Here is a 24,995-nt window from a genome sequence, read left to right on the forward strand (position 1 = left end):
TAGAGACATTGTAAAACAGCTCAGAGGGAAATGGTTGCTTGTCTTGCACCCAAATTGAAGGTAGGTCATGTCAGTTATTCTAAAGGTACAAAGGTTGAAGGGAACAAGAACTTTATCACATGTTTGGTAGTCATCTGATTGGTTTCCTAGTGAATATGGGTTTGCGTATAAGGCCTTAAGTATCAAATAAACTTTCAGTGCTGAAGTTAATACCCAAGTGATTTGAAGCAGATTTGTTTACCACTTTCTCTTTAAAGGATTAGACTTACAGTGCTTGTTTTTGAATGTGATTGCTATGTTTTGCCAATTATGAGAATGTTATTGCATAATCAAGCCTCCTACAAGAAAGTGATTCATCATTGTAGCTTAAAAAACATTTGCTACAGCACAGCAGAGAAAAATCCCTTTTAAATGTATAGTGTTGAGTTACTGTGATCTGAAACATTGGGAGAAAGAGTTAATGACTGTGTGCCTAGTGAAAGTTATCCACGGCCTCCTGTCTTGCAATGGAGCATCAGTGTTCCTGGAGCCATTGGCTGTTCTCTGGAGCTCCTCAATGTACTCATTGCCGTGCCCCTGCCTCACCTCTGGTCCACTAGCCAGCAAGGCAGCCTACAGCTGTGGCTTTTACTGTGATCAGAGTGGAATTGGAAATAAATGTCCATCTCTTCTGGGGACTAGGAAAACCTTCCAGCTGAAAGGGCGTAATTATGCACCCCAGATTTTTTGCAAAGAGCTCCTGGCATATCAGTGTGAAGCACTACCACATGACTGTGCTGTGTGACAATTGTCGTGTGCTGCCTTTCTTACCAGTGCCGTTTCCTCCTCTTGCTGTATTCTGCTGGGTAGTGTCTCTTTGCCCTTTGTGTCCATAGTGCTGGGCTAGGCTCATCTGGGAAGAAGAGGATCACAGCCAAACCCTAAGGAATTATTTTGATTAAAAAGACACCCCCTCCAAGCTTGTTGGATGGAAGATTTATTACCTGTCAAATAAACATTAGAGTAGGTCTTTTATGATGAGGAGAGCAGTACTCTGTTGAACTATTTACTGTTCGCTAATGTTACAGTTTCACTTAAGAATGCAGCATTGTGCAGATGTTATTGTGCAGAATGCTGACTCTTGAGGATTCAGGATTTGTGCCATGTAGGCAGGAGTGCTGAAGCACATCCCCTTTGTCCTTGTGACAAGGCATACAAAAAAGGTTTTCAAGACTGAGGCATGAAGTTCTGCCAGACTTAGCTGCTGTGTCTGCTGCCTTGAGTTTTCTCATTCTCTTTTTTGCATCCCAGCATTGAAGTGTGGACATTAGGGAGAGGGAGTGCCCTACAGAACTGTGTGGAAGAGTGCTATTCATAAGCAGGAGAGGTGTGAGATGCTATTGCAAGTACAAACCTAAAGATGATGATTACTACTTCGCATTTGGAAAAAAAGAACATCAGCAAAACTATTTTTCCTTCTCCGATTACTGAGCCTTATTTGTAGTAGTTAAGTAGATGTGGTAGGCAGAAGGTACACACGTGGTGTGCAGACCCATGCTGTCTGGGAGGTTGCCATGCAGTGCTGATTCTGTTCAGCACAGCTGATGTCCAGGAGCCTGCTGAAGTACTGCTCCTCCTGAGAGTGTGCTGCCACCGCCATTTTGTGTCCGTGCCCTTAGGCTTCTTGTGTTCCATCCCAGAATGTATTGCATATTGCTTTGGATTCAAGCGTATGGTGCGCATAGTTTTTGTATATTCATGTATGTGTGCGCACAAGACTTCAAAAAATGAGTATGCGAGTTAGTGTTAAAGCAGTAATGTAAATAAATATTCTTTCAGAAGTCTGTGGGCTGTTTTATTGGGCATCTCAAGCCAGTGGCCCTCTGACAGAGTAGTACATCTTTACAAAAGCTATGTTTGTGCCATTGAAAGGAGATGGAGATTGTGATAGGGTGAAATGTTTTCTTATGTTACTTGCGTAAGAGAAAAACAAATTGTTTCCTTTTCTGTGGCTTTCCCACGTGTTTTTTGCTCTGGAAAGTAATGTGTGAGGTTTTTAATCTGATTGCTGCAGTCCTTTATCAACTAGTCATCGACTAGGGAAGTGCTGCCTAGAATGAATCAGCTTAGCTCAGGTAATCATCAGTACAAATGTGATTCTTGTTGGAAGTGCTGCTCACCTTATTGACAAATGTTTCTCTGTTGGTTACTTTCTATATTTTAAAAGGTTTTTGAATAAGCTGTTGCACATCATCCCCATCCTTGCAATTCTGTGCTTCACAGTGGGGAAGCTCTCAGTCAGGATTACCAGGAATTGGTTCTATAGTCAAAGGCTTTTTCTCTCCTCCTGTATTTCCTAGTGATGAGCTTCTTTTAGGTTAATTTATTCAATCAATTATTATTATTTTTAACATCGATATAGTTGAAATCATTGTGCAAGCATAGGCTGTAGGTTTGTTATTGAGCTGATGTTATGGGGATGGACAGGTAGCAGTAGTATTAACTTAAAAGGCCACGTAGAGACTAGTGTAACTGTGGGTCTGCAAAATTGTCAGCTGTGGCTTTTACAGAGTAATGGGTTACTGCCTGTGAAGCCTGTTCATTAATGTGATGGCTTTGAGAAGCCAGATTTTTGGTATTTTCATGCTTTTCTTTATGGTTGTTAAACTCTTCAAAAATTAATTAAAGGCAGACGTAGTTCATGCCTTATCTAGCTACTTGTGTTTCGCTTATTTCAGCACGTAGATCTTGGAATTATGGGAGTCTCTGACAGTTGGATACTTGTTATTGGCATTTCATACAAAATCTCTACTTTTATAATTGTTCTTTCTGTTTGAGTAAGGCAGATTCTTTTATCAGTGCAAAGACTGGAATGAAAATGACCACAAGCTTTCATTCAGTAAGGCTTAGGCCAGCAAACAGGTGATGTGTGCTGAAACTCAGTCGCTGGTTATCCTAAGACCTGGGTGAGACCAGTTGTGCCCTGAAAATCAAGCATGGGTGTTGAGCTTTGTCCATACATAACAGCTTACACTCTTAAATATTTCCTAATGCATTTGCATTGAGGCTATGATTTTAGTGGACCTCTATAGATACAAAACTATTGAAATATAGTCACAAAAAAAACATACAATATCATACAGTGTGTGAGACTTTCGAGCCTTTACAAGTACTTGGCAGCTATAGGTAGTTATTTTAACAAGGGAAATCGTTCTGAAGAAAAGGGGTTTATTAAACAAGAACATGTCAGCAGGGGCTGAGTGTGTACTTGTCACGTATGCTTACTTTTCATTTTTACTAATGAGAAGAGTCTACTTGAGCCTGTTTGCTGGTCTGTACGATAGGTGTTTTGAATTTTTCCCTTCTACAACATTATCTTCTTAGAATTATTGAGATCCGCTGTTCTTAACATCTCACTGAAAAAAATAAATTTTAGGTTTTTTTGTGCTACTGAAAGGGAATGAAGATTGAGATAGGGATGAATGGAATGAACTTTTGTTAACATAAATTTCACGTATCTTGTCTGTTTTGAAGGGTAGCAGAATTAGGAAAGTTCCAGTTCTGTACCACTGTTATGATACATAGTTGTTGCATTAGTAAATGTTTTTGTGGAAGCTGAATGAAGTTTATGAACTTCGTTGTGTCATTCTTGGCAGTTCCAGTACTGAATAACAGAGAATTCATCCGTATGTTGTAAAGAAGGTGTATTATTTAAGAATAAGTTAGAAAAGAGTTGTTTGTTTTTCCCCTCTGAGTGCTTAAAGCATTATAGTCTCAGAAACACTCAAGAATTATTCTTCTCAAGACACTTTTAAAGTCTGAAAACTATCTGGAAAGTTAAATTTTATGCAGCATTCTGATTTCTCTCAGTTTAAAATCATACCAACCCAGGTCTGTGCAGTTATGCCATACAAAACATCCTGTTTAAAAGGCCCTTCTGGTCCGCAGTCCTGTGGATCCACCTTTCTGTAAAGTGACCTCTAATTTAGGCTCAGATAGAGGGGTCAAGACAGGCACTTTGTTTGTTTGTTTCTTTTTGGTGAATTGTTTCAGGTGGTTTTGTTTGTTGTTTTCTTTTGAGAAGAACTTCGTCTGTGCTTTCTTTACATCAGTTTGTCTTTCGTTGGCAAGACTGTATTACAACATCAGTTTTGCTCATTGCAATTAAAAAAAAAAAAAAAGACTAAAAGAAATGTTCAGATTTTTTTTCTGTCCTGTGCTTTTGTTTCATTGTTCACTAAAAGTTTAGGTGTACTGCATTCATACAGTCTTTATAACGTAAAAACTCAATTCAGATATGGCAAAATCTGAGAAATGCCACTTGCTACCGGTCTCCACTTGGTTATTGAGCTATTGACTGGAACTCTCTGAGTGTCACCATTCAGCCAATTCCTTATCCAGTGAGTGGTCCATTTTTCTCCAGTTTGGCAACCAGGATGTCATGTGGGACAGTTTAAGTGCTTTGCACAAGTCCAAGTAGATGAATCACAGAATTGTAGGGGCTGGAAGAGACTTCCAGAGATCATCAAGTCCAGCCCCCCTGCAAAGCAGCCTCCCTACAGCAGGCTGCACAGGTAGGTGTCCAGGTGGGTCTTGAATATCTCCAGAGAAGGAGAATCAACAACCCCCCTGTGCAGCCTGTTCCACTGCTCCATCACTTTTCACAGTTTTTGTTATACATCCTATCTCTGTTAGTTTTATATTGAAGTGGAACTAAAGTGGCGTATTAATTAGACTTGGGGTGTACAGCTGTTTGGATGTAAATATTTTTTTTTATACTCCAGCCCCACAGGCATGAGGCAGATGAAAGTCCCTCAGTATCTTGAATGAAACGGAAGCAAATTGGGAAAGCAGTAGAAACAGAAGATGACTTTTATTGCTGTGATTTCACTTGATTACTTCTCAGAGCTAAGAGATTTTGCTTCTGAAAGACTGCAGTGATCCAGCACATGTGTGGAATACACTGAGCACTTAGATTGCCAGCAAGGCCACAGTGATTTTCATAGTTGGCAGCTGTTGTGTTGTCAACAGGATTGTAGCCAGTTAAAGCTTTATCTGGTTAGCTAAATGTTGCTTGCTCCAAAATGATGAAGATGTGGGAAAGATATTGTACCACGTCCAGTGGGATAGAACGGAGCTATTGGCACTGAATTTTTCTTTTACAAATTGGTGAGTTCTGTGAAACTGGTAAGGTCTGTTATCTGCTAATTGCTATTCATAAGTTGTGTACAGGTGTTGGAATGTGACTCAGTATCATGAGGATGGAAAAAAGAGATAAATGTAATGCACAAAAGCTTAATTTTCCTCTAATATATGTGAAGATGTCAGATAAAGCATGTTCATTACTGGTATTTTCATGTTTAAAGAGCTGTTTCCAAGCTCTTCAGTTGTATAACAGAAGGAATCCTTTTCTTCCTGCTGAAGCAAAGCCAAGGGGCAGGTTTAAAGTTGGCAGATACTTTTTCCTGGAGCTTCACACATTGCTAACTTCTTGCATGCTCTTGTTATACTGTTTTTTTTCATATACATATATGAACATACACTGTCATTTTCATACTTAAAAAACAGTCACTTGAGTAAGTAGACTTACTGTCCTCTTCCTAAATAATCATCTTATTCAGTAGTACATCAATGTCTGTTTGATTGATTGTATTCGTAGACCATCCCAGGAATGGAAATATCTTCTTTTTAATGGAACATGTACAAGGCAAAGTTGGGACCAAGTTACAGTTTAGAACAAATTGTGTATTTATGTTTTGTGATGCTTGGATGGAGCCGTTCACGACAGGGAGGCCTTTAACAATCCTCATTGTAATCTTGAAACTAGCATTGAAAACGTGTTAGAAATTAAGGCAATGCTGTATGTCACCTTCAGAGGCAGAAGGGGATGCTAATGGTGAGATGTAGATTGTTTCAGCAATTGGAGCATGAACTTTAACGAGCATTGGAGATTTGTATTTAAAGCCAGTGCTCTTGGTACAGTTACTGGGCACGAATAATTCCAACTTTTCTTGTTGTTTTTTTTTTCTGAAAGCATCTGGATGCTCCACTGTTGTTTGAAGACACAAACCATCAGCTTCCAGCCATCTTCTGTTGTTCCATGGTAGCCAAACTGGTTTTCCTCTCCCTGTTCTAGCTCCTATTGTTTCCACTGTACATGCTCCCATGCACAGACACCAGTCTCAGACACCAGTTGACCCATACACACCCGTACTCAGTAAAGGGCAAATAGGGTTGTAACCTGAGTGTAGAACTACTATGCAGCTTAGCAAGGGTACGGTGAGCTCCAGGAGGGCACGAGGTGTGAAGCTGCTGCTGTTTGAAGAGGCCAAGGTGGTGCTGCAGCCACTGGCTATTAGATCAGGTTGTGTCAATGTGGACCCGCCGTGCAGGCTGTGTGCTCGTGATCTCCCCTATGAAGATAGGCTGAGGGAGTTGGGCTTGTTCAGCCTGGAGAAAAGAAGGCTGCGGGGTGACCTCATTGCAGCATTTCAGTACCTAAAGGGAGCCTACAAACAGGAGGGGAGTCAACTCTTTGAAAGGACAAGGGGAAATGGTTTTAAGTTGAGGCAGGGAAGATTTAGGTTGGATGTCAGGGGGAAGTTCTTTACTGTGAGAGTGATGAGGTGCTGGAACAGGCTGCCCAGAGAGATGGTGGATGCCCCGTCCCTGGAAGTGTTCGAGGCCAGGTTGGATGGGGCCCTGGGCAGCCTGCTCTAGTATTAAATGTGAAGGTTGGTGGCCCTGCCTGTGGCAGGGGGGTTGGAGATTCATGATCCTTGAGGTCCCTTCCAGCCCTGGCCATTCTTTGATCTGATAATGAAAGAGAGAAAAATGTGACAGTAGTGATAATTTAGTATCTGTATTGCTAGTGTGAGTCTAGACTTTTTTACTTCTTTGTTGAAGTATAGAAGACTTCTGAAACTCTGTTCTGACCAGTCTGGATAAGGCATTTGAATACCTTTTAAGTGATTTGGGGTTTTTTCTGACCTTGCCTACTGGCTATTGTGATCCAGTTTTGTGTGACCATCTGTGTGTTCCTTTTCGTTTCCTTCATCAGCTGTGTTTTGCTGTGTAGCACTCAGAGCATTGAAGCACAACACTGTTTATTTTTACAAGTGTGGTGGTGCAGATTGCTGAGTAAATGATATGTGTTGGGAAGCAGGCAAGCTGCATGTGCCAGACAAAAGACAACACACAACATGAACTGTCATTTTTATTCAGTATGGGCAGCAGATCCTGGAGGGCTTCTGCTGTATGTATCCTTGAACACAGAACACTGATGGAGTCCTCTTGTAAACCACAGCTAGCCTGCCTTTATCAGCTGCTTTTGCTTGGAGGCTATTTAAGCAAATTGTAATTGTCCCTGGAGACTTGCTCACATCATTTCCCTGACACCAATAAGCAGAAGGTATGCAGTCTTAAACAGTTGGTGGTATTTTCTCTTCTTTTGAAGTAGTCAGTTTCATTAGTACACAGTGGCTGAGGGAGAAAATCACTTACCTGCTTTGAGGATGTAATGATTTAAGGTAATTTGTTTTGAATTATTACTGTATTTTGGACAGCAAATATTATAGAATCATAGAATGGCCTGGATTGAAAATGACCACAATGATCATGTAGTTTCAACCCCCCTGCTATGTGCAGGGTCTCCAACCACCAGACCAGGCTGCCCAGAGCCACATCCAGCCTGGCCTTGAATGCCTCCAGGGATGGGGCATCCACAACCTCCTTGGGCAACCTGTTCCAGTGCATCACCACCCTCTGCATGAAAAACTTCCTCCTGATATCTAAACTAAACCTCCCTTATCTCAGTTTAAGACCACTCCCCCTTGTCCTATCACTATCCCCCCTCGTAAACAGCCATTCCCCCTCCTGTTTATATGCTCCCTTCAAGTGTTCAAAGGCCACAATGAGGTCTCCCCAGAGCCTTCTCTTCTCCAAGCTAAACAAACCCAGTTCCCTCAACCTTTCCTCACAGGAGAGGCGCTCCAGCCCTCTGATCATCTTAGAGGCCCTCCTCTGGACCTGCTCCAAGAGCTCCACATCCTTCCCGTACTGGGGGCCCCAGGCCTGGACGCAGTACTGCAGATGGGGCCTCATGGGAAGAGCTGAATAGAGGGAAACAATCACCTCCCTCTCCCTGCTGGCCACCCCTTTTGTTAATGAAGCCCAAAACACAGTTGGCCTTCTGGGCTGCAAGTGTACACTGCTGGCTCATGTCCAGCTCCTAGTCCACCAGGATCCCCAAGTCCTTCTCCACAGGGCTGCTCTCAAGGAGATCTTCCCCCAGTTTGTATAAATAACTGGGATTGCCCCAACCCAAGTGCAACACCCTGTACTTGGCCTTATTGAACCTCATTAGGTTTTCATGGACCCACTTCTCCAGCCTGTCCAAATCCCTCTGGATGACTTCCCTTCCTTCCAATGTATTGACTGTACCGCTCAGCTTGGTGTCATCTCCAAACTTGCTGAGGGTGCACTCGATGCCATCATCTATGTCATTGATGAAGATGTTGAAGAGCAGTGGTTCCAAAACGGATGCCTGAGGGCACCGCTTGTGACCGGCTTGCACCCTGACATAGAACCACTAATCACAACTGTTTGGCTGTGTCCAGCCAACCATTTTCTAATCCGTTGAACAGCCCATCATTCAAATCCGTACCTCTCCAATTTAGAGAGAAGGATGTGGTGAGGGACCATGTCAAAGGCTTTGCAGAAATCCAGGTAGATAACATCCATCACCCTTCCCCTGTTCACCAAGGCCGTCAGTCCATCATAGAAGGCTACCAGATTGGTCACGTATGATAAGTAAATCAACTGAAGCTGAGACAACTGCAATCCACCCTGCCTTCCTTTACTTGCCTTGCACTGACAGTTGTACAGTAACTGCCTCATAGAAATGAGTTGGCCCAAAGCAAGTGTGGTTTGGAGATGAGAAGGGCACTGGTGCATCTTCAGCCAGCTCCATTCCTCAAGCCCATGCAACATCTTTTTGAGTGGCCTTCCCATGGGAGAGATGGCTTACCTGTTTCTGGTTGGGATGCAGGGGAGCTCAAAATGCCACCACAAACTGGCAGGGCTGACCAAGAAGCAATTGCTGGTGTTTCTCTACCCTCACGCTGAGCCATTCTTCTGTCAGAGAAGGCACCGCTGCATTTGCGCCATATAATAAATGGAGTGGTTACTCTAGGTTAAAACTAACAGCTCTTTTTATCTTGAGTCCCTAGTCTGGTATACCACATGGCTGCAGAAGTGTTTACCTCCTGTACCAGAAGGGGTGTGAGAAGAAGTGGCCCAGAGCATTGGACAGACAAGGCTTGCTTTTGTTCACAGCTGCACTAATTTAAGTGCCTTTGAGTGTGACTGAGCGATGGCCTCGTTGCAGAGGTGTGGGGCATTTTATGTTGTGAAACATCTGTAGAGCTCCAGCAGTATGTTACTGAGGCAAATTAATGTCATGAAGATGAAAGTGGGCTGTGTATTTGTTGGCTTGTTAAGAAAATTAATTCTGACAGAGGAGCAGATTCCCTCCTGAAGAACAGACTTCTGTGGATTGTGGTGGAAATACCTTAAAAAGCTATTCAGGATTTAAGGTACTTAATTCTTTAGTGTTCCTTGTCTGCACTGAGGAAGGCAAACAGTAGATGCTGTACCAATAATGCTGCTAATGATTAGGGAAATGTGGTGCACAGGAGCTAAACTGAAGAGGAGAGATGAATGAAGGCTGAAGTAGAGAGAGTTGCATATTTGGAGTTAAAATGAATGATTTAAATATATATTTTTGCTTATGTAACAAATAGATTTGGTTCTACCGTTACATAGTTAAGAAAGATTGAATTACATCTTATGTGTAACTGTAAACCTACAGAAAGTCATAGCTTACTTAGGCAGGATCTTCTCAGGAAACCCAGTGGATAGATTGTGTCATGGAATCATAGAATGGTTTGGGTTGGAAGGGACCTTTAAGATCATCTAGTTCCAGCCCCCTGCTAAAGGCAGGGACATCTCCCACTAGACCAGGTTGCTCACAGCCCCATCCAGCCTGACCTTGAATGCTTCCAGGGAGGGAGCATCCACAGCCCCTCTGGGCAACCTGTTCCAGTGTCTCACCACCCTCACAGTAAAGGATTTCTTCCATACTCTAAACCTGCCCTCTTCCAGTTTAAAACCATTTCCCCTTGTCTTGTCATCTGTACAGGTAGCTGTGCCATGCGTTAAAAATGGAGATTGGTGTTTTGATCAGTTATACTTTAATCATAAACTGTCTGATATCTTTATTTTATCCTTCCCTCTTCCACAAGTAAGGAGTGGGAAAGCATTCCCAAGGCTGTAAGATTCATTTTTAACGTGTTTTGATAATGAGAAACAAGATTAGCAGTTGTTAGCAGCAGTCGATCTCAGGGGAAAAAAGTTCTGGATAATTATTTTCATAGTTGTTGAAATCATTTAATCTCTCTAGTGGATATTAATAGAGTACTTAGCATCCGCTTCTGCATGTGCGATAGCCTCTCATTTTATTAAATCTTACGTTTTCTTCTTATCAAATGCACTCAGTATGCTTATGTTGGTTGAACTTCTCTATTTTGTTGATATAAAGAACTTGGATGTGAGAAATTATGTTAAATCAGCTGCATGATTGCATCAGACATCAGCATGCCATAGCCCAGGGGTCATCTGTAATCCATCAGGATAATTCATTCAGACTGCATTTGGAGGCACCTCTGGAAGAGACAAATGGTTCTGCTGATGACATCAGTCTGCTTTCCTCTACCAGCTCAAGAAGAGGCGCCCGTGTTTCTGACACTGCTCAGCAAAGAGCTGAGGTTATTTGTATTTGCTGTGAACCTGCTCCTTGGGGCACACAGAATCGATGCACATGTGCTGACCTTCCAGCAAGTGTCAGGTGGAATGTGTATGCACAAGTGATGTGGTGAGGAGCTTGCTTAGTTCTGCAACTACACTGTGTCTGTGTTGTGATGGAGAGGGCTGAAAGAAAGGACTCATTCAGCTGTGTATTGTGAACTAGTGACAGAATTTGTCATCTCTTGCAAGAGTAATTGATTTAGGGCTTGACATCTGTCTCTTGTGTGTACTCAAATGTTCCACACTCATGCACGCAAATTAACAGAAGCAAAAGATTCTGTGGTACTTAATGCCTTTTACATGAATGAACTATCTAATGCTACCATGCATGTGGCTGTATTGCAGACAATTGTGCTTTCTCTTATTCTTGGAGAAATTGCTGGGTAGTGCTGGTTCGTTACGTGACAAAAGATGTAAGTGTGTCTCCAGGGATGGTTGGTGGTGTTTATACAACTTCAGTAGAAGCGATCAAGCACCACTTGTATAGAGGAGCTCAAGAACTACCCTTTTAGAACTAATAAAATAAGGAGAGATTTCATTGTTTCTCTATTTCACTAGGAGTTAATTTGTAAAGATTTCAAATAGCTCCTGAATGATGAATCTGCCCTTGGTGTGCTGTATATTGCATGCCAGATGTGCATTGATAATCTTTAGCTTCTTCAGGCACAAAGTGTGTGGCACCTCTGCTCTCACTAACCAAAGTGAAACACATACCAGAATGAAGTCTAAAATACCCAGTTGACATTTCTTACAGATGAGTCTTTAAAAGATAGGTCTCAATGCTGTTTAAAACTTGCAATGTTTTAGTTGCACTCAGATTGCTACTGTGATTTCTTGTTTGAAAGGTGACTTCATTAGGATAGCTCAATAATATTTTCAGTCTGCAACATGCCTTTAGAAAGAAACCAGGATTAAATGATAAACAACATGTAGTATTTCGGCTACATCTTGAACAATTGTGCATTAAAATAATAGTTTAGGAAAGTAAAATACAGATGCATTGTTTGTTTGCTTTCCTAAAGGGAAGTGTAAATGAAGTAGAATGTAATTTATCAACTACCCAAATGGGAATAGTGCTTGTCGTGAGGTGGAACAAAGTTATAACACCATGCTAAAGTTAGACTTGAGAAAAACGTGGGTAAGTAACAGCTCTACAGATAGAACTTTTGATTTTAATGGAGCAGATAGTCATTTACCTTTTCAAAAAGAAGATGCATCATTCCAATTCAAGACTGCTGGCAAGAAAGTTTCCATCTGTTTGTAATTCTGTGTGTAACCACAGCACTTTAGATTTTGGAACATACGACTATCTCTCCAAGTGCTCGGATTATGAAAAAAGAAAACAAACCCACAACATTTTGTCACTGAGAATTAGGTGCTTTCGTGAGCAGATTAATCAGAGTTAAGTCCAACTGAATTGTTTTTTTTTTCCCCACGCTGCTTCAGTGCATGGGTCCTGCCATTCTGTTCAGTCTGGCATGAAATCCTTTTATGCAAAGGATTCTTAAATTTAGTTAAGAATCTTCAATATCTGCACATTTTTTGTCCCTAAAACGTGGCTTACGTTTTTAGGTTTAGTAAGGAAGTGAAATCATAGAATCACTGAATGGCCTGGGTTGAAAAGGAGCACAATGATCATGTAGTTTCAACCCCCCTGCTATGTGCAGGGTCTCCAACCACCAGACCAGGCTGCCCAGAGCCACATCCAGCCTGGCCTTGAATGCCTCCAGGGATGGGGCATCCACAGCCTCCTTGGGCAACCTGTTCCAGTGTGTCACCACCCTCTGTGTGAAAAACTTCCTCCTGGTATGTAACCTAAACCTCCCCTGTCTCAGTTTAAGACCACTCCCCCTTGTCCTATCACTATCCCCCCTCGTAAACAGCCATTCCCCCTCCTGGTTATAAGCTCCCTTCAAGGACTGAAAGGCTGCAATGAGGTCTCCCCAGAGTCTTCTCCAAGCTAAACAAGCCCAGTTCCCTCAACCTTCCCTCATAGCAGCGGAAATGTGTAAAAAGCATCAGTTTTTGCCTGTCACTTTTAGCTACAAAGCAACACAAAGTATATTGATTGCTGCTATGACAGTTCTGTTGGCCCATATTGTCAGATGCCAGTGGTTGTGGTATGTCAGTAGAGGTGGATCCTTCTTAATGGTATTCCCTTACGTGTTGTTGCTGTGTGGCAGATGGCAGAAGAGGGGCACTCTGATAAAATGGCATCTGACATGGAAGTGTGTGAAGCAAAGGGTGTCACTGAATTCCTTCAAGAATTAGTTTAACAGCATTAAAGTTGTTTTACAGTAGAAAACAATGCATTAACTGTTGGATGATGTTCAGACTTAGCTGTTATTTTCAGTAGTGTTTGCTGTCCCTTGTCTTTCCCCTTCTGTTCTTTCTCATTGCGTTAATGTAATAACAGTAGAATTCATGTGCTCTTGTTTTACTGATGTGTTTCTCCCTCCGTTTTTAGAACCAGTTTTCTTCTGTATATAGTTGTTGAGGGAACTTGAAACAGCAGGGACATATTCTGTACTGTCAGAGCCATTTTTTACATCATTAAGGATAAACTTCTATTTAGTTGAGGAAGTTGTAGAACCTCTGTGATAACTAATGATGAGAAATTAAGTGGTAGCTAACATAAATTCTGCTGTATTTTGACACGCTTGCTGCTCCATCTGTGTGTGACTTTGAGTGGTTTTGCAGTGTGATTGGTAAGGTTAAAAAAAAAACAACAACAAACAACAACGACGAAGTGTTTTCTGCAGGTGAAGACAGTGGTAATTGAATCACCAGTGAGCCTGTAAAGGCAAATGTGATATAGCTAACTCATTTTTATTCTTTTGTAGGTGATGGATGTGGACACACCGTTCTGGGCCCTGAAAGTGGAACTCTTGCTTCGATAAACTACCCGCAGACCTCTCCCAATAGCACAGTCTGTGAATGGGAAATTCGTGTAAAGCCTGGGCAGCGAATTCAGCTCAAATTTGGTGATTTAGATATTGATGACTCAGATTCTTGTCATTCCAGTTACTTGAGAGTTCACAATGGGATTGGCCCCACCAGGACAGAAATAGGTAAGTTATTTTCAGTTGTTGTCATGTATAGGGCTTGGAAGATGGTTTTAGTACTTTTGTAACTCTTAATTTCACCTTCGTAGCCTTTACTGTGCATAGAATAACCACAGTTTTATGGTATTTCAGTGAAAGCTGTTGTACTTCAGTTGGTTATTGGATGTGATGAGACCTTGCCTGATACGTGCATGCAACACTTTGTACAGTGCAGATTTTGACACTTAGGAGAAGTGGTGAAAAGAAGGAAGTGTTTGTTATGTACAAGAATCTCAAAGAAAGCGAAGGAAGGAATTTTAGGAATTCTGTAGTCAAAGTTGTGTTTTTCCTGAGTTTCATGCCAAGGAAACTCTGCAAAACATAATGAGTGTTGCCTGTACCTCACCAACTTTACCACCATCTCTGGTGATGTGCTCGTTTCTGGAAGGCCAGAGTATTCTTAATTATTCTGACATGGTCGCATTTTGTTTACTGTATTATGAAAGTGTATGTATATGTCTGTCCTGACTCCGTTCTAGATGACAAAAATACCAAAAAGCACGATGAATTTCCACAATAGCAGAGAATCTTATATTTTGTTCATGCATACTGATAGATGCTAAAAGCAACACAGATCCTGTGATAGTTTGTGATCTTCAGACTCTTGAAGGAAACTCCGTTATAATTTTCCTTTTTCTCAGACATTTCCCAGTAGCTTGCAGAGTTGCAAGAGACTCTGCGAGATCATTGTAAGCACTGAAGGAGTTGCAAAATTCTGAGCATTGTTTTTAAAAAGGAAAAAAAAAAGGCAAAGTAAAGTGTATATATACATACATACGTTATCTGAAATGCCTGATTTCTTGTATTGAAGTAGTTGTTTTTTGAGCTCTTCATCTTGGTGTTATTAAAAGATGTCAAGCTTCAATGATTTATAATTTAAATATCTTCCATTTTCTGATGGTAAGGAATCTGTAGTTTACTTTGTACTTTTTATGATTTCATGATTGTAAAGCAGTTACTTTTCAGGTAGCAGTGTGAAATTATTATCTGAAATTATTATCCACATCACGGTATTTGTAGGATTTTAAGATCCTTTCGGTTATTCTTCATAAAACTCGATTTATCATTTTTCCTTTACTAACATTGGTTGTTATTGTGCAGATTCATTTTCTTTTCCCTTCTTTGTCTAGAGATTTACTTCCCCAAGATTGCTTTAGTGCAATTCATGTTGAGTCTTTTTATAAGAAAGGTAGGGGAATGTTAGCTTTGTTAACAATCTTTTCCAACCGGTACCTAGTTAAGCATGTGTGAAAATAAATACGTGCTTGGAGCCGCTGAGCCAGACTTAGTCTGAAATAGAAAGCACTGAAGTCCTTAAATGGCAAGGAACGTCCAGTTCTGATAAGTCTATTACTCACTTGTGCAAGTGACTTAATGGGTTGGAGTAAATTTTCTACTTCATTTGTTTCTCTTGACTTTCAGCTGTTTCCAGCTGGTGTAGTAGCAAAGTATGTTGAGCAAATGTGTGTGGTGTTCTGCTCCTTATAAATGAAATCACGGAACAAACAATGATCTTAACAGTAGCAGATGCAGATGGTGCTATTTCTTAAATGTTTGTATCTGAAGCAGCAAATGGTGAGATTAAACAGTGATCTGAATTTGTTTGGAAGGGATTATCTTCTGAATTTGTCCTAATTTTTTAATTTTTTCATTCAGCGTTGCTGCTGCGTTCTAATGCTGAAACATAAAACCTGGAATTCAGTGAATTCACCTACTTTAACTCCAACTTGCTTTAAAAGTTGGCTGATTAGATTTCAAATTGAATTGTTACTGGGTTAGTTCATTGATAAGCAGAGAAGGCTTCTTATGAAGCTCTTAAGGATTAGTTCTCAGTCCAAGCCTTTTGAATACTTATCAGTAAATCAAAAGAAGCTTTGAATCCTCGGTGTTAAATTTCTCTCTCTTTCAAGTAAGATCTAGAGGTGTTTTGTATTAGATTTCATTGCAATCCAGCCAATAGACATTTACAGACAAGTATATTTATTTAATGTATTTGATATAAGGTCAGATCTATTGGAGCGGAGAATGTAAGCTACTATGGAGATTCACCTCCTACTGTAGTGTTGTTGTTCAAAAGTGCTTTGGTTCCTTCAGGGCATGCAGACGAACGGGTAGCTTTCTGTGCATAGAATTGACAGTCATCACTGCAGTCGTGTTTTGTCCATTTCTGGCACTTACTTTTTAAAAATACGTTGCTAAAAATCTGGAAGGAAACCAAAGAAGAGCTAGGAAAATGATTTAGGGTCTCAAAAGTGTGTCTGAGAGGAGTTTCATGCCGGTCAGTGGTGTAAAAAGAGCCAGAGGCTGAAAATGAATTTTAAAAAAATGGGAGAAAAGAATGAGAAAAGTAGTAGTTGGGGAAAATGCTGCAATTCATCATCATGAATTCAATTAATAATTGAAACTCGATTGAGGGCAAAGTATAGGGTCTGTGTGGAGCTTTGGTAAAAGGAAACTTATTTTTTCATAACTTTTGCTGATGACCAGCTTAAATAGTAAGAATTGGAATAAGGTTATATCTGTATAATTTTATAAATTTCATTAAAGTATTATAAAATCTATTGTCTGACTTTGTCCAAAAATACCCATTCTTTGTATGAAAAAATACCAGAATAAACAAAATCTAGATACTTCTGATGAATGATAGGAATTTATATTTCTAATTTAAATAGCATTTGAGAGTACAGTTCACTTTTTAAAGGAATTTGGCACATTACCTTAGTTAAGAACTGTTTCTGCAAGGCAGTATTATTCTACTCCATCTTGAAAAGGGAGCCTGGCTTTATTTTGTTTTGTTTTGTTTTTTTTTTGCGATTTTACAAGATGATAACCTAAATATCATGAAAACGAATGAATGAATGGTAAATTGAAACATTCAGAGCCATCTGCTGTTGGTGGTTGTCCACACAGAGTCTTAAATAGGGTTGTGGTTGGCTTATAATATTGATTGTTTAAGAGAGCCTATGGAGCAGAACATTTTCGTAACTGTCTAACGAACTGGTCAGTAGTTTAGTGAAGTTTCAGTTAGTAGAATTGGAGAATTCCATGTTGATTTGACTTTCATAGGCATTCATCCAGGTAATTTCAAGTCATTTGATAGTAATTCTTAACTTAATAGGCAGATATTATCAATATCTGATGACTCCAGCTTCTCAGTTTAAAATGTGCTAATTATAGTCAGTTTGGATGGCAAGAAAAATACCCAGATGCAGAACAAGCCTAATCTGGTTTGTGGGTTGTTTTTTGTTTTTGTTTGTTTTTCTTTTTTTTTTTTTTTGTCCTGCTGAGATAGCTGCAGTAGCTCTCTTAGGTGTTACAGGTGCAGCAAAAGAAAAAATGGGCCAATTGCAAGTTTATATTAATAGAACTCAGATATGCTTGTATGTTGATGCTGAATTGCAGCAACTCATGCCTGCTGTTGTAAAAGTAAGAAAAGCAATTGACAGAAAGCATGAAATAATCAGCAGGGAAGAAACACTCCAACAGCTGAGGGAAGAGAAGGGCTTTTTTCCTTGTATGCTTCTGTACATGATTCTTGTTGCCCCATCTTTCTCATCTTGGAAGAATGGACTGGATACATATGGCTGGAGGTGAATGGGATGTGGTTACATTTATGTGTAAAGTGTTAGGGATACCAGTGACTCTCATCTATTAGCAGTGTCAAAGTAAATATACTTTGGTATTTGCTTTAAACAGACACTGACCACGTTCATTCCTATCAACTGCCTGTATTTGGTTTTGAATATACACCAGATGCAATGTGAGCTTATACTGGAAATGAAAAAAGATACTTGTTACTGAAGTTGGTTTGGATCCGTGACTCTTTTCCCCTTCTTTCCCTAGGAAAGTACTGTGGATTTGGCTTTCAAATGGATGGTTTAATAACTTCAAGAAGCAATGAAGTCACAGTGCAGTTCATGAGTGGAGTACACACTTCGGGACGTGGATTTCTTGCAGCTTACTCAACCACTGACAAATCAGGTATTTGTAAAATCCTCATAGTTTTTCTGTGCTGGTAAAGTTAGAGTTGTCTAGTAAAACCGCAGAACGGTTTTATTACCCACATTCTTACAAATTGACTTCTAAAAATGATGACTTATGATACAGTCTTCCTGATATTTCTGCATAGGAAATTAAACTGTTATTATTTAACTTACTGTAGTTTAAAAAGGAGGGAAAAAAAAAAAAAGGAAAAGAAGGGTTATCAAAGCTTACCCTCAGCAAGAATCACAGTTATCTGTTATGAATGAAAAAACTACTCCGGATAAAGGATGAAATGCATTTTTTAAGGCCATAATCAAGATGACTGATAACTTTGAAATGTTTTCTTATCTAACTGTATATATTCTATGCACGTCCACCTCATGGCAAAATTTATTTCAGTCATAATTTCCTTTACTTCCTTAACTCTGTAGTCTCTCTGTGACTGCTAACTAGTTTTCAGCGTGTTTTTTTTTTTCTTGTTTTGTTTTTCTTGCTGGTTTGTTTTGCTTTGTTTTTCCTTGTGATTTTTGTTCTTTTTTTCTCTAGCCTCAAAAAGAGGCTGCTGTGTTTTGCATCTACTTCCACTCATGTGGAGGTGAGTGACGTATATTGTCCGAAAGGAGACAAGAATTAACCAGGAACTGCTTTGCAAGGCACAGAGCTCAAGAAGATACTTCCTAGATGTAGTTCTAAAAAGAGCAGATGAAGAAGTTTCATTTTAAAAATTTTGTGGATATTCTGATGCTTTTCTCAGTTTTGGATTGTTTGTGCTCACACATTGCACAGAAACATAAAAGTTGAAAGAAATCATGAATGCCAGTAACATGTCACTGTAAGATTTCCTGTGCTGCCTGGTTTCAATATTGTTGGGCTGTTACATGCTGAAAACACAGGCCTGTTTATCTGGCTTACTAATGTAATTTTCTCTGTTTCAATTTCCTTTTGTGAAAAGAGCGCATGTTTATGTCTCCTATGTAGATTCTCTGAAGCATAGCTACAAATTAACATGCAGAAAAAAGCCAAAAAAAAACCCAAAAAAGCCATATCTTTGTAGTGCTTTTCTTCACGTCTCTGTAAGTCTCAATGTATTTCCCAGTTACTCAAGACAAATTACAAGGTCCTGCTATAACATAAGACTGACTGCAAGAAAATTATGTACACTTTAAAAAGCATGCTCAAACCAGATGTCTTTATCACCCTCTTGACCCAACGTTTTTTCTTTCCAGACCTAATTACCTGTTTGGACAATGCAAGTCATTTTTCCGAACCAGAATTCAAGTAAGATTGCTTTTACCTCTTCTTCTCCTACTGCCCTTCTCTCATCTTGGTCATTTTGGTGTTTCTATTTCACTCTATAACTTACATCTGATACAGCTTGAAAACTGAGGATTGAGGACTTGAGAAATGAAGAGACTGGGGAGAGAACTGAATAATATTCACATTTGCATTTGTTCTTCATCCCCTCTCTCCTGTTTTTTTTTTTTTTTATCTTACATACCATACACAGAAGAACCTCATTAATTTGCACTTACACATATAAGCTAATATTACATTCCCATAGAAAAAAAATATCACTTTTATAAATATATATTACAGCACGTATATGCTTTCAATACTGAAATTCACATTGAAGTTATCAAAGGAGCACTAAACTCTGGAATAGGTGAAAAATTATGAACCCATTTCACAGCCTGGTGTGAGTTAACGAGGTTCTATAGAGATACAAAACGCTTTTCTTTCTGGAAACACATCATTTCTCTGTTTTGTCCCCCGTTTCTTCCAAAGCAACAACAGTGTTAAAAGCTGTAGATTATCATGAAGTATGTAAGTTTACCTTTTGGAGATCTTAAGTACTGAAGTTGTGAAACCTGCATTCCTCATTCTTTTTCCCAAGTTCCAAAATTATAGGCTGTAGTTTTACTCAATATGTGCTTAGGTCTCCAAATCTCATTGTTTTCATGGTACCTGCAAAATTGCTTCAACTTTTGTTGAATTGATATTTTACCCAAGTTGGTTGTTAAATCTTGGCTAAAACACAGGCTTGCATCAGATGTGCAGATGTCTTTCCCTTCTTTCCCTGAGCTAATGATGCTAGCTGAATATTTGACCTCTTCTTTCTTTTTTAACGATCAAAGCATTGCCAGGAGCTATTGCAAAGTACCATTATTTTTCAGGTATACAATTTAAAGATGCAAAACAAATGTATATGCAGGTCTCTAGTTCATAAAATATAATGTATAAATACTGCTACCTACAAGGCTTTCAATTTCTGGAAACCATGAAGTATTTATATAAATTTTATTATATTCAGACTAGAACTGAGTTACAGCCGAGAGAGTTCTATGTTTTGGTCTGATTTCTTTTGTCTTTGATTAGGATATATCCTTATGTAGTGATAGAAAAGTGATAACAGTGTATTATAAACAAATAAAGTGTCTATTTTATAATGTTTTGAAAGAATTGTAGCTGCATGCATGCCTTGACTTGAATTTTTATTATTATTTTTTCTTCCAGTAAGTATTGCCCAGCTGGATGTGTGATTCCTTTTGCTGATATTTCAGGCACTATTCCCCATGGATACAGAGATGTAAGTAAACTTACTACTGTAGGCACACATTAATTGTGGTAAAATACTTAAAGTTTGAATAAAACTCAATTCTAGTTATTTGTATTAGCTCTGCTGTCTGGACTCTGGAAGTTGCACCTCCTAAATTAAATGGCATGCTACTCATGTTTTTTTTTGCACAGCTGCTCAGTGGCTGGTGCTTCAGTGAGTCTGAGAGGGCCCATGAAAATCAAAGGGCTGGAACATCTCTCTTAAGAAGAGAGGTTGAGGAAGCTGGGCTTGTTCAGCCTGGAAAGGAGGCAGCTGCAGGGAAACTTTCTTGCGACCTTTTGATAATACTTGAGGGTCTTACAGTGACAAAAGGCTTTCAGTGCAGGCTTGTAGTGATAGACAAGAAGTAATGGCTTCAAATTGAAAGAAACTGGATTTAGTCTAATTTTAGAAAGAATTTTTCTGCCACCAGGGGGATTAAGCATTAGAACAGGTCACCCAAAGAAGCTGAGGATGCCCCATCCTTAGAAGTGTTCAAAGCCAGGCTGGATGGGGATTTGGGCAACTTGATAAAGTGTCTCCGCTGCTGACAGCAGAGTTGGACTAGCTGGTCCTTCCAACCCACACCATTCAATGAATCCATATTGCCATCTCCAAAAGGTGATGCAATAGATACTTGCTTGCAAGGCCTTCTGAGAAAATGGTGTATCAACCAGAATATTCTGATACTTCCTGCTTTGTTTCTGTTGGTTTTTCAAGTTGTGAATTTCAGCTTTATGGAGAGAACCAAAGTTGTTGTGTTTTTTGTTTTTTTTTTTTAATGAAGTTGTCTTGCTCTTGATACTATGATATTTTAAACAGACTTTCAATTATTTACACTGTTTACACTGGACAGCTATGAAAGCAGTTGCAAAACAGTTTATATGGCATTAATAGTTCTATTAACTGGAAATTGAATTGTAATAACGTAGTTTACTTGGAATGTTAACAAAAAATGTACACTGATCTTTAATATTTAATATGAACCTAAAATGTGCCGCTCTGTCATTTTCTTTTCTCAAATACCTGTAAATCCTAGGCTACCTGCTTAAATAACTACGCATATGTTTAAAAAACAAAGTCACCACAGTGTAGCTATGTGTTATGTTCTGCAGTGAGTCTTTGCTAGGTAGCTGCAGGATAATTTTTGTGCCTATTTATAAGATGGAGTTGATTCTCTGTCTCTCATATTTGCAGCATCTGTAGGAGCCTTGCTTGTTGGAGTTGTTTTTTTTTTTTTGGCCAAAATCAGGAAAAACTTCTCTATGAAGGAAAAAGAAAACTTAAGCAAATAAATCCCCTGTGACTTTCTTTCTGTATGTTAGTGCCCTGTATAAAGGGCAGAGAGTTTCCCACAAGTCAAATTGGGTGGAAAGAAATCAAATTGTAAAGCATTTATTACAAAGTTTCAGGTAGACATTTTGCTTGCATCGCTTCCTAAAGATCTTAGCTGTGTGCTGCTTTAAAGAATACCCTAAATCTTGATTCTTTTGTGTAATCCATTTGAGGACTTGGAGCACTCATTGCTGACTTCTTCTGGTGAGCAGGGAGGAGACAGTTTCGTTTACTACAGAATCTCCATACTTCTACTTCCAAGAGGAGATAAGGGGGAGTGGGAAACTTGGGAAAGTCTAGATAAATTACATTTATCTAGAAGCTTTTGAGGGTATGTGTGGGGTAAGGAATAAGAATCTAAAAAGAGTTAGAGATTTTGTGTGTGAATATACTAAGGAGAGTTATGTCTGGAAATATTTTTGTAAGGTTTTGTGCCAGTGAGCTAGAGATATAGAGGCATTCTGGCCTGTAGTATGATGCAGTTATTTCTTGAGAGGCCATAGTGAAGAAAGTTGTTCTGTTTTTAAAATAAGAAGAAAAATGATCCATGAAGTTGCTCTCCAGCCTCTCTATCCGAAGCCCTGATGATGGGGATCTTAGGGATTCTGGCTGACAGCATGTGATCCAGCAGTGTGCCCTGGCAGCCCAAAGGGGCCAGCTGTACCCAGGCCCAGTGCTGCCACCAGCGGGGTGAGGAGGGCTTATCCTGCTCCATTCTGTGCTGTGCAGCCTCACCTCCTGCACTGGGTGCAGCTGTGGGTGCCACAGAATGGGAAGGACGTAAAGCTATTAGAGCGTGTCCGAAGGAGGACTGCAAAGACAAGGAAGGGTCGGGAGGGCAAGGTGTGTGAGGGGGTAGACTGAGGGTCTGTGGTGCGTTCAGCCCAGAGCAGAGGAGCTGAGGGGAGGCCTCATGGCAGCTGCAGCTCTTCACAGGGAAAGGAGGGGCAGCTCTGAGCTCTGCTCTCTGGTGAGGGTCAGGGTGGGAGTTGGGGAAAGGTTCTTCACCAGAGGGCAGTGGGGCCCTGGAACGTGCTGCCCAGGGCAGCAGGCATTGCCCCTGGCTGTCAGAGACACCTCTTTCAGACGTAGGGTTTGGATTTTGGATGGTGCTGTGTGGAGCCAGGAGCTGGACTCAGTGATCCTTGTGGTCCCTTCCAACTTGGAATATACTGTGGTTCTGTGAAGTTTCCCTTTTTCTAGACAAGATTTGCTGTTGTTTTAGGTTAATTGCTGTGAGGCTTAATAGCACCCAGAGGAATGATTGGTAGAAAAATCCGACAACTTTATTTAGTAGTAGCAGCCAGCAGCATTGATGTGGAAAACAACTATTAAATAAAAATCTGCAGTTGTCTGTTGTTTATTGGCTTAGGCAAAGCCGTGCTGCAATACCACACTGATAATAAAATGCTGAATGTGGTTTGTGGAATGTATACGGAGATGTACCCGGGTGAACCTTCAAAGATAGCTTGGTTCCCCTTGATATTCTAAAATTCAGTTGATCCAACGGAGTGCAGAGGGCTGCAGAGTGATATGTGTCTCCGAATGCTACAGTGTTTTGTGAGGCAGATGCCTGTGAATAGCTCTGTGTAAGCCTCTAAAAACAGAGATTAAGGATTTCTAAAAAACAGAGATAAAGCTAAATAAGAAGTTTCTTAATGTAATGATAGCAACAAAGAACATGAGTTGGCAATGCAGCATTTATAGTAGATAGTGTAATATTTAATTTATTTACAACATAGTAGTAATGTTGTTTTTTTTCTTCCCCATAAGTCATCATCACTTTGCATGGCTGGTGTTCATGCAGGCGTCGTGTCAAATACTCTGGGTGGCCAAATTAACGTTGTAATCAGCAAAGGCATTCCATACTATGAAGGCTCCCTGGCTAACAATGTCACCTCAAAAGTGTAAGTGTACTTTTTACATCCTCCTTATCTTTAGCACCTTAAGTTTTGGTAGTGCCTCTTCCCAGGAGTAATTTCAGCTAGTGGACCTGCCTGTGAAGTTCTCACAATTCTGTGGTGCGATTGTTTTACCAGATAATTTTTTAACCTCTAGACCATAAAGATTAATTTTACAAATTCTAAAAGGAACTTTTGTCTTCCAAAATATACATCATGACCATAAATTCCCAGTGATCTGTACAAAAATAATAATTTGTGCAGTTTATTTTTTCTAATCACCAATTTAAATCCTGTAATTTTCTTTCAAGAAAAAGAGGGGAAAATTGGTATCTGAGGCAAGCAATATTTTTCACGTAAAACTTAAAATTTCACAGACTAGTGTATAGTGTTTTGTTTTTATTTTTGGCTCCATGTCTGAACAGTGTGGGGGAGTATTTATCTGGGGGATGGAGAGTTGAAAGACAGGGAAACATTTGATTTTTTTTTCCCCTCTCCAGAGCTGTTATTTTAGTCCATTCCGCAATTGAGGAATAATGTGTTTAGCAGAATAAACCTGTCTTTTTTTACAAGACCTTAGGAAAAAAAATCCAGTAAATAATAACTGCTTTGTTTTGGTAGTGCTGTCAGTGTTTGAAACCTATAGACAAAGGTCACTTCCCTTGGTTGTCTTTACGAAGCGAGGGCAACTACTGTTGTCCTGAGAGGCCAGAGGTTAGGTCAGGGAGCTCAGTCAGTGTGAGGAATGGCTCACGAGCATGTGTGGGCCGACTCACTCTGGGAAATGGTGAGATGAAACCTGAATAGTAAAGAACACAATCTTCTCAGTCTTGGTTGTTCTGGAAATATCAGTGTGTTGAAGATGGAAATTTTTGAGAGTTTGTATGCAGCGTTTTTGGAAATTCCAAAATGAATTCTACTTAATGATCGGCGTTTCCATTGTAGCTGCATATGGAAATATATTATGCTGTAACTTGTCATTTTATCTCAGAAATCCTGAGAATTAAGTGATCAGAGGATTCTTGTTACTGTGATAAAGTTCATTTAAAAGGGAAGTATTTTAAGAAGCTCTTGCATCTTGCTGGGTAGATGGCTCTTTGAAAGCCTGTTACAACAGTAGAATCCTTGGGCAAGCTTTCAGGTGAAAAGAGGTTTGTGCTACAACTTCATCATGAATTTTCTGTATTCAGGCACGTGTACATAGATTTTAGAGGCAAGCAGTCAGATGAG

At 39.9% G+C, this 24,995-nt stretch overlaps 1 protein-coding gene across 1 annotated transcript in view; it reads left to right on the forward strand.

The window, feature by feature from the left end:
• The window catches only part of DCBLD2 (discoidin, CUB and LCCL domain containing 2), a 42,624-nt gene that overhangs the window by 3,020 nt on the left and 14,609 nt on the right, over positions 1 to 24,995 (forward strand). The window contains exons 2-6 of the mRNA XM_085238342.1: positions 13,689 to 13,916; positions 17,793 to 17,930; positions 19,160 to 19,211; positions 20,448 to 20,520; positions 23,638 to 23,771. Of these exons, the coding sequence (XP_085094468.1) occupies positions 13,689 to 13,916; positions 17,793 to 17,930; positions 19,160 to 19,211; positions 20,448 to 20,520; positions 23,638 to 23,771 (625 nt within the window). The remainder of the gene's footprint in view (positions 1 to 13,688; positions 13,917 to 17,792; positions 17,931 to 19,159; positions 19,212 to 20,447; positions 20,521 to 23,637; positions 23,772 to 24,995) is intronic.

This window comes from Meleagris gallopavo, chromosome 1, assembly GCF_905368555.1.
Source record: "Meleagris gallopavo chromosome 1, MGAL_WU_HG_1.1, whole genome shotgun sequence".
NCBI classification, from domain to species: domain Eukaryota; kingdom Metazoa; phylum Chordata; class Aves; order Galliformes; family Phasianidae; genus Meleagris; species Meleagris gallopavo.